This window comes from Primulina eburnea, chromosome 18, assembly GCF_022965805.1.
Source record: "Primulina eburnea isolate SZY01 chromosome 18, ASM2296580v1, whole genome shotgun sequence".
In the NCBI taxonomy this organism is placed as follows: Eukaryota; Viridiplantae; Streptophyta; class Magnoliopsida; order Lamiales; family Gesneriaceae; genus Primulina; species Primulina eburnea.
This window is the reverse complement of record NC_133118.1, coordinates 24,787,667-24,798,211: the sequence shown is the minus strand read 5'-3', so window position 1 is coordinate 24,798,211 and position 10,545 is coordinate 24,787,667. Positions and strand designations below refer to the sequence as shown.

Below are 10,545 nucleotides of genomic sequence, written 5' to 3'. Positions count from 1 at the left end.
AGTACTAGGGAGTACTGGTTTTGCTAGTCGAGCATGGTAGTATTGATTGAGTATGCTTTTGATGCGTAGGCTTGTGCTAGACCTGATTAGCGGTGTTGCGTAAGGCTAGGCTTGCTGTGATAGAGGTACGAAAGTACTATCCGAGATATCCTGGTTGAGTATACATTCATATATGTGTTGCATGAGTATTTGCTGCATTGTTATATGTCATATGATGCATGCTATTATGTCACGAGTTATGATGCATATTGCATATCATGTTGAGCCGTATCTCCTTCGAGATAGCCTTTACTGTTGAGCTGTATCTCTTTCGAGATAAGCTATATCTTGGGGCCGCTCAGCCCTGTCTTGTGGACGCATGGACACCGAGAGTACACAGTGGCCGACGGGTCGGGAGGGCTTCGGTGGTCCGGGACATTTTAGGTCCACGTCTGTTCTTGCAGTGGATGCAGTGACCCAGAGGTTGGACCGCGCGGCACTATCCACTTGGCGTCTCTAGACTGAGCATTTTGAGATCCTTTGTGATTCCTGTTTCTTGACTACCCTGGTATCATATCATAGCATGTGCATTTCATATAGGTTTGTATACTCATACTTTTGTACTGGGCGTTCTTATCGCTCACGTCCTCGGTTTTGTTTATTCTTGGACACCCCATTCCCACGGGGCAGGCCTCAGGTTGGATGGCTCAGGAGGAGCAGGAGGAGGACGTTGAGTAGCTGGTTGGTTTAGTTTTCAGTGTTTTCCATTTGATTCGATATGGTTGTACTGGATATTTCATTTTGAGTTAGTCTAGACTTCGATTTCGATTGGGTTGTATAACTATTGTTGTTGGCCATATTTCCGCTGTTATCTCTGATTATAATTAATTAGGTTAATTGCATGCTTAGTTTTTGATTAGTAGGTGATTCTGGAACGGGTCACTACAGACTTACATGTGAAATTGTGGAGCTCATGCAGACTAATCCAATCATTTGTGGTAGTCCACTCTTTCCTTGTTTCTTGTTTTCACATCATCATGCATGTCACCAATTATCTGTGATGATGGGTGGTTCTTCTGAATCTTGCTTGGAATATCATTTCCTTCATTATTAACCTCGTCATCATTGTCCTCATTCTCTAGTTGAAGGATCGTTTACAGAGCACCTTGAGGTGCTTCAAACAAAATATTCTCCAAGAGCTTCAATAGCTCGTGTTGTAAGAATGTATACACCGATGAATTAGATCGAGATTGGTATAGAACCAAGCGGAAAATACTCTAAATAATCCTTCGTTAAGAAACACTGATATATTTGTATATCTTGTGTAACTGAATAACCAAAAGACTAGATTAGTTTTTGCATTCTTTAGTTTAGTTATGGTGAGAACTGAACCAACAGATGCTCTAACTAGTTAAATTAGTTTAAAAACAATAGTCAAATACACAATATATGTTTATGGATGTTCGTAGACTTCAACTGCTCGTACGTCACCCCTTCTACCACATCGGGTAGGATTCACTAGAAGACTTTAATCGATACAAATACTTGTATAAACCCACCCAGCTTAGGACTTACCCACTGCCTAACTGAAAAATGTGAGAAAGACTACATACACAAGTTTAACGTCTTTGTGCAAGACTGTATTTTGGGTGATGGAGTGTGTGTGTGTGTCACAATTGATTTGTGAAAACTACCCGAACGTGTTCTCACACACTGATGGAAATATGCTTCTAATTTAAATCTGATAACACGTTTAAGTGTTCCCTCGACTGGGCTGAATGCTTCTCTCTTAAGCTGATATGACTTTGAAGCCTGCCCTTTTCTTTTCTCTATTGTGTTGTGTATTTCTTCACTGATCTTCACTCTATACTTATAGGCGCGAAGTTTGATCGTACAGTGAGACTCAATTATTGTATCCGTTGCATTTTGAATCTGTTCCTCGAAATTTGTCTTGTTCTTTCTGGAACACTTTTTTCTTTAATCTCTGATGCAACGTCTATTATTGTCATTTGATAGGACAAATGTTTTTGTACCTTTCCGCACAACTGGATTCCAATTATATCAGCTTGTCTTGATCTGCAACAGATTGCTCCTAACTGATGTTCTGAACTAGTCAGTTGAACTAGTCTTCAGTTGGGCTGGTGAAATCAGTTGACTCGTCAGTTGAATTGATTTCACTCTTGTTCAATTGAAATGGTTTTCAGTTGGGCTCTTCATCAGTTGAACACTCCTTCTGCTGGCCGGGCTCTGAGGTTCTCCTGCTGAACTACCTATCAACTGAACATTCAGTTGAACTCATTTACGAAACATCAGTTGAACAAGTTCAATTTGGTTGATCAGTTGATGCTTTCAGTTGGCGTCTTCGACATCTTCAGTTTTACCTCGCTTAACTGATCAGTTAGAAGCCTGATCAGTTCCTAGCTACCTGTGTACTAAAGTAAATCATTAGAAACAAAATAGCAAGTTTTGTTAATATCAAAATTAAGATTGTGAACATGAAATGTTCCAACACTAGTGTTTCTGTTCGACTCCGTGGTGGTGTTGTGTTGGGTGTTGCCTCTCTGGTCTCAACACCAGACTCAACACAATTTATGTTCAGTGGCTCACTTACATCCAGCAGTCCTTCAGTATCATCCTCTTTGGTTTTTCCTGTTAGGTCTGCAAAATCATCAAACTCAACATTAATTGGCTCAATAGTTGTCCTAGTTCTCAAATTAAACACACGATAAGCCCAAATATTAATTGAATATCCAATAAATATACATTTATCACTTTTGGAATCGAATTTCGTGAGATAATCTCTATCATTCAAAACAATTTATGAAAGTATTTAAAGTTTGATTTCTTTCCCATGATGATTTCATAGAATGTCATCGTTGATCCATTCCTTAAAAATACTCGGTTTGAAATTAAACATGCAATTTTTAAAGCTTCGGCCCAGAAGCGCTTTGACACATTTTTGGAACATAGCATGACCCGAGCCATTTCTTGAAAGGTTTGATTTTTTCTTTCAACTATGCTGTTTTATTGAGAGGTCTTCAGAGCTGAAAATTCATGAGTGATACATTTCTTATCTCAAAGAGAATTAAAATGAGAATTTTCGAACTCCTTACCATGATCAGTTCTAATTTTAACCACCCTCACTTCAGGCAAATTGGTTAGTCTAGCATGCAATTTCTTTAAAAAATCAAAAGTATCAGATTTTTCTCTAAGAAAACTTACCTTATTAAACGAGAAAAATCATCAACATAAAAAAAAAAGGATATTTCTTACCACCCAAACTTTCAACATCCATTGGATCTATTAGATCCATGTGCAAGAGTTCAAGGCACCGTGTTGTCCCAAATTTTGCAACACCGAGTGCGCAACACGGGTATGCTTATCTTCTGACACGGTCCACAAACATATGCATTACCTGAACTCAGATTGGGCATACCTCTCTCATCATCAAACTTGCACAGATTCTTCAAAGTTTTTAAGCTCACGTGTCCTAATTTCTGATGCCATAGTTCAATCACTCACGTCGGCACTTCGAAAATCATCACATTCACCCAAATGATAGAAATTTTCAGCAGACCAAGCACCTGACATTACAAAAAAATTGGCATCATTAAAAATTTCACAATTGTTTTTATTGAACCTAACATGCAAAGCATCATCACAGAGTTGGCTTATGCTTATAAAGTTCGAGTTAAGTATTTAAACGTGTAGAAAATTATGGAGTTCAGGAAGCCCATCAACATTCAGGGTTCTTTTGCCTACAATTCTTTCTTTGGCACCACCACAATAAGTTACACGTCCACTCCTTACTTCAATATGATATGTGAGGTGTTCTTTAGATCTGGTCATATGGCGTGAGCACCCACTGTCAAAGTACCACACACCTGTAATGTTAATTTTTAAAGAAGTATAAATAACATTGCATCGATAATAGTTTCGGGTACCATATTTTCCTTGAGGAAGAATTTTTTACTGCGGTTTTGTGCTTGGTGTTGTGGAACACCTTGTCCAATACCCGATTTGATTGCCAATTCAGGTAGTCATCTCTTAGTTTATAGCAAAAAGGCTTGATAGGCCCATGCTTATGGTAGTAATGGAAGATAAATTGTCAATTTCTTTGCTTTGGTGTAGAGGTTTACATTGGCTTCTTGGTTTGTGACAACTTCACTGGAGTATCAACTTTCAAAAGAGTCTAGGGAAATTTGATTTGTTTTGGCCTTTATTCCGAGACTAGCTTCGAGGTTGGCAGATTCTTCACAAAAAAGTCAACCATTAAGGAGACTGAACGATCTTCATTTCCCTTTATAAGCACAGTTGATTTTGATCTGGATTTGGAAGATTCACCATGTTTGTATACGCTTTCAACATATCCAACACCAACTCTGCTATCTTTTCCCATTGTTAGCATTGAGTCATGCTTTGATGAACTTGAGCTGAATTTTGCAAGATTTTGTGAGGCTTTCTCATGATTATTCTCGACTTTACAAAGTTCAAGATCCTTTCTACTCAATAAGATTTAAATTCGAGACAAACTGCTTTTTAACTCATTATTTTATTTTGAAATCGTCGAATTTGTCTCATTTATTTTGATTCAATCATCATACAGCTTTTCATACATCATCTGGACAGTCTCTATAGTAAACTCTTCTTGGTCTTTCCTGGATTTCTTCACAGTTTGAGTTCCCAAGAGATTTAGCATTAAGGCATAATGTGAGATGGTTTTGCGGCCCGGTGTTGCAACACCAATGACAACACGAAGTGGATTGACTTGCAGTTTGAGTGTATTCCTCAAAATAGCATACAAAGAGGTTAAATAATCTCCATTACTGGATTCAAGTTCTTCATCATCACTCAAGGAAATGGTCAATGTTTTATTTCTGTGCAGTCGATTGGCACACTCATTTGCATAAAATGCCCATATCCAGAACACTCTCCGCACTGTACCAAATCCAATATTTTAGTTTCTGGTCGAGCCATCAAATCATTTCTTGGTTTAAAATACCCTTGAGTAGGTGTATGCAGTTTATTTTTGTCAGAAGGGCCAAAAAAAGGTTTCCTTGGTTGCACAATTTCCTTCTTGTCTCTCATTCTCTTCAAGTAATAACCGAACTTCTTAGTAATCAAGGAGATTGACTTCTCATCGAGATCAGATTCATTTGCTTCCTGAATTAGATTGTTGGAGGAGTCATCAGTAGCTTGTAATGCAATGTTCTTCCCCTTATCTCTTCTTTGCAAATCTAAATTCATCTCAAACGTCTTGAAGGAGCTTATCAAATCTTCTAGATTTAATGTAAACGCGTCAGTTTGACTCATTAATGGCACAGGTCTTGATGTTAAACCGTCATGGAAGGGATCTCAATACCTTGCTGACAAGCCTTTCATTAGACAAAGGATCACCGAGACTAAAAGCTTCATTAGCTATGTCCTGAAGCCTTCGATCATACTTAACAATGGTCTCATTTTCTTCCATACCGAGGCTCTCAAATTTGGAGGTCAGCATCCTCAGTTTTGTTTTATGAACACTTTTTGATCCTTCACAGTGTTTTGGACAATGTCCCGAGCGTCTTTGGTAGATATGCAATTGGTAATGAGGCTGAACATGTTGACATGAACAGAGGTAAAGATAGCATTGATTACCTTTAAGTTGAAATTTGAGGCCTGAACCTCATCATTAGACCATGCACTCTCAAGTTTAACTTGACTGACACCATCTGCATCAACAATTCTAAGTGGTGACCAACCATCTAGAACTCGTTGCCAAGCTCTTTCCTCGATGAATTTTATGTACTCCTCATCTTGACTTTTCAAAACGTATAATTCGATCCATCCAAGACCGGTGGTCTAAAAGCAACACTTGAGCCAATGTGTTCATTGAGATATTGTTATATTTCCTATAAAACAACAGAAAAACAGAATCAATCACTTAGTATATCAAGCATTGGAACTGATACCAATTGAAAGAAGTGTTGTAGATCATGAACGAATATGAAATAACTTATGATGTGTGTATCAGCAATTAGTGTTGTGCGCTGGTGTTGTCAACACTATGACACAACATGCAGCGAAAATTAATTATTTAACACATACGTAAACTTTAATAACTAGAATAATATGGATTAAATTATGTACAAGTACGAATACTTGTACAATGTCTAATTAAAAAACTTCACTAGAAAAATATGTAAATTGTTTACACAAAACAATACTAGTGAGATTAACAAAACCAAATTCCTTGACATTCCAAGATATTAAAATACATCAAAAACTCCAACCACATACTAGATGCATAAAACAAAAACCGTATTGCTTAAAACCAAACGAAACCACTCTTCCCCAACACTTCACGCAGTGTTTTTCTTGAGTGTCGTCAACACCAATGAGTAACACGGAAAGTATGTGAATCAATCACACAAACTCCACACGAAAATCTTCAATTCTGAACTCTGTGTATTCTCATAGAAACTCTAGAAGCTACGCCTTGTTCTTTTATGAATATTTCGTAAATATACTTCACCAATATCTTGGCCTTATTATCTTGCCATAAAACCAATCTTACAAGCATGGAAACATATGTTTTTAGGAATAAAATTTTATTCAAATATAAGATACTATATTTTAGAGATAAATATCAAAAATAAATTGTATAGGATAAATATTGAGATTATATTATGTTAAATAAGTTTAGAAATATAAAAAATTTTATTTTTAATTATATAAATGACAAAGATTAATTAGAAATAAAATATTGAAAGTAAAATAAAATAGCTAGAGAAATCCGACTCTTCTTTTGCATCTCATTTTGAGTTCATTTGAGTTTCATTTGGCTTTTTACCATTCTTCTTCTCTCATTTTCTTCCCTACGCCAAATTTTACCCCACATGATTTCGGCTGAAAATTTCCTCGAAGTTACATCAGTAATTCTGTTGATTCTCCTGTAGTAGAGACGAATCTGGATGACCGAGACCGGTGATGAAGTTTAAGCCAAAATTTGTCATAATTCTAGGTCTGCTGTGATCTGGAGTCCCTTTTTTGTGTTTATATTTTCTTAAATTTGAATTTGAGTACAAACTCAATTTTCACATCTACGGGTTTGAAATTAGAGCAACCGAAAGGGGGGTTGTGTGTTTTTTATAATAATTATACAGAAAATGCCTGGTCATGGGGATTTGGGTAGGCAAATAGATCAGTTGATGGAGTGCAAGCCGCTATTGGAGGCGGATGTGAGGTCTCTATGCGAGCAAGCGCGAGCAATTTTAGTGGAGGAATGGAATGTGCAGCCGGTGAAATGCCCCGTGACAGTGTGCGGCGATATTCACGGACAGTTTTACGATCTGATCGAGCTTTTTCGAATAGGCGGAAACGCTCCCGATACTAATTACCTCTTCATGGGAGACTATGTTGGTGAGTTTTCCATGGCTTTTGGGCAATTTTATGGAGCTTATCTTGGTTTGTGTTATTTGTTTGATGCATATGAACTGGTTCTGTTGGGAGTTTTAGCTAATTTTTGAAACTTGGATAAATCATAGATGGGTTTTCTTCTTGTTTGTAGGTGTCCATCGTTGATATTTTGAGAAGATGACTAATTTTTTACTTTATAATTGATGTTTCTAGTCTAGGCCAGAAAAATAAATTGGATAATCGATGTATTTGCATGTGGGAAGTGAACTGAATTATGAGCGTTAAATTGTTATGCCTAGATTGTTTCAGAGATATATATATATATATATATATATAAACATCAATTATAAAGTAAAAAATTAGTCATCTTCTCAAAATATCAACGATGGACACCTACAAACAAGAAGAAAACCCATCTATGATTTATCCAAGTTTCAAAAATTAGCTAAAACTCCCAACAGAACCAGTTCATATGCATCAAACAAATAACATATATATATATATATATATATATATATATATATATATATGTATATATATATATATATACACTAGTAAAAGATGCACATGCATTGTATGTGCTATTATTATTTTTAATTTGATCAAATAATATTAAATATTTAACACGAAATTATTTTCGATTTAGAAAAATTATTCGATTTAAAAGAGAATTTTTATTTTGATTTTTTTCTATTTAAAATATGGAGTGATTTGAAAATGTTTTTAATATGGTAAGAAGGGTAATAATGAAAGAAAAATCAATGAGGTGTGAATGACAGCTGATTCCTTATCACATTTTATGGAACTTTACCTGGCTTTACTACAGTAATGACTCTAGACATGCAATTTTGGAGTTTTTGCATCTGTATTTTCTTTCATATCGACGGAATCTTCGATACCTATCCTTGCCAACATGTCCTTTTGGCAATTGAGTTTGGTCACAATTATTGAATCATGCTTCACTAATAAAGAATTTTGTCTTGTGTATCCTTGTGGTAATATAGTTCTATAAATTAGCTGGCCTGTTAGAAGGACATCTTAGCAGTTCTCTAATGATACATTTTGTGTCATGCAGACCGTGGGTACTACTCAGTGGAGACCGTTACACTTTTAGTTGCTTTAAAAGTTCGTTATAGAGATAGAATTACCATTCTTAGAGGGAATCATGAAAGTCGGCAAATCACTCAAGTGTAAGACATCTACTTTCTTCCATATGCTTTTACCGATAGATATCCTTTGAAGTGGCATAGATTATCCTCATCAAAACCTAATGAAAAGCTGCACAATTTACACTATAACCCAAAATTACGGAGGAAATGGGCATCGTTTTAAAGATTTTATCTCACATGAAATGAAATTTTTCCTTGATATCAGATCTGCTCACTGAATGGCTTTAGATGGAAAGTTAAAATTAGCTATGTTCTTGAGCATCTCCAAAATTTGAAGACTATATTCTTCTTAATTTGATCATTTTCAGGTTGACTAATTCACCTCTTTTGGTTTGCTAGATATGGGTTCTATGATGAATGCCTGAGAAAGTATGGCAATGCCAACGTCTGGAAGTATTTCACGGATCTTTTTGATTATCTACCCTTGACTGCACTAATTGAGAGTCAGGTGTGGATTATAAGTTGCCACACTCCGTTTTGGTTTTGTCAATGGAATAACTTTTTGTCTGATGTCTTGCAATGCTTCCTTCTAGATATTTTGTTTGCATGGAGGTCTTTCACCATCTCTTGATACACTAGACAACATCCGAGCTTTGGACCGTATACAGGAGGTACCGGGAGTTTTTATTGTCACTTGCGTCTCTATTATCTCTCTGGTACATGTATAGTATATCCTATTTTTAGTATTTTGTCCTTGCTTGTATGAGGCGATGGGACAATTTGGGTTTGGTGTTGATATTTTACTCCGGAGCTATAATGCTATTTTTGTTCTAAGCTAAGAGAATACCTCCTTGACATCTTTATGTTGTGAGTCATTTTCCAAAGCCTGTTCTTGATCTACATGCTTGTTGATTGGGTTGTAGGTTCCACATGAAGGACCGATGTGCGATCTCTTATGGTCTGATCCGGATGATCGCTGTGGTTGGGGCATATCGCCCCGTGGCGCTGGATACACTTTTGGTCAAGATATCGCGGCTCAATTCAACCACACCAATGGTCTCTCCCTAATTTCAAGAGCTCACCAGCTTGTCATGGAGGGCTTCAATTGGTGCCAGGTATGCTAATAATCTGAATCACACAATCACATCAACCTTCATGTCTAACAACAGTTTCATCACTCGTTTCTCTTTCATGTATTTGTAGGACAAGAACGTAGTAACAGTCTTTAGCGCTCCAAACTATTGTTATCGTTGTGGAAATATGGCTGCCATACTCGAAATTGGGGAGAACATGGATCAGAATTTCCTCCAGTTCGACCCAGCTCCTCGGCAGATTGAACCTGATACGACTCGCAAAACTCCAGATTATTTTTTGTGAACCCTAGACCTCTTTTCAGCCGTTTGTAAAAATCGTTTGCCGTTATGTCACTGTTGATGCGCATTAGGAGATTAGTAATTGTTTGTTGGAGAGTGATTTTTTTCATCATTCTTCGATTGGTAGTTCACTCAAGTACTCCAGAGAAGTAATGGTGGCAGGGGTTTTTTGGGCTGTATATTCCTTTCTTTCCCAGTGAGAAAATAGAAGCAAAAAATGACATGATAATATTGTGTTTTTTGTAATTTAAAAGGATGGAGGAAGTATTTTCCCATTTTATTCTGACAACTAATCATAATTTCTTTCAACTGAATCGTGCCCTTGGGCTTGCCTTCTTTGGGTTATCCTAGAATTGATAGCACTTATTATATTTTTTGCTCAATTTGTTTATTTCTTATACAATCATTAATTATGATTAGGGATGACATGATCTTTTTGTATCAGTTATGGGTATGTTAGTGGAATTGTATTGAAGTTTTTGTAAATGTATTATGTAAAAATTGGAGAAGTCAAAAAAATTACAAGTATAATTGTCTCATAGGTCAATCCATTAAATTTGGGTTCAAGTCAGATTGTGTATATGATTAAGTTTAATGTGATTGTTACGTTTGCTAGTTTCTACCACAATTTTTAACAGTAGAAAATCCTTGCAACATTTATATCAACACATAGGAGGAACTGGAAT

The 10,545-nt window shown here is 36.4% G+C and overlaps 1 protein-coding gene across 1 annotated transcript; it reads left to right on the top strand.

Annotated features, from left to right (window-relative positions):
- Positions 1-6,767: 6,767 nt before the first annotated feature.
- LOC140820317 (serine/threonine-protein phosphatase PP2A-2 catalytic subunit-like) lies at positions 6,768-10,233 on the top strand. Its single transcript, XM_073180665.1, has 6 exons — positions 6,768-7,380; positions 8,453-8,567; positions 8,886-8,994; positions 9,080-9,157; positions 9,410-9,601; positions 9,690-10,233. Exons 1-6 carry the CDS (start codon positions 7,128-7,130, stop codon positions 9,861-9,863), a joined length of 921 nt encoding a protein of 306 aa, XP_073036766.1. The 5' UTR covers positions 6,768-7,127; the 3' UTR covers positions 9,864-10,233.
- Positions 10,234-10,545: the final 312 nt, after the last annotated feature.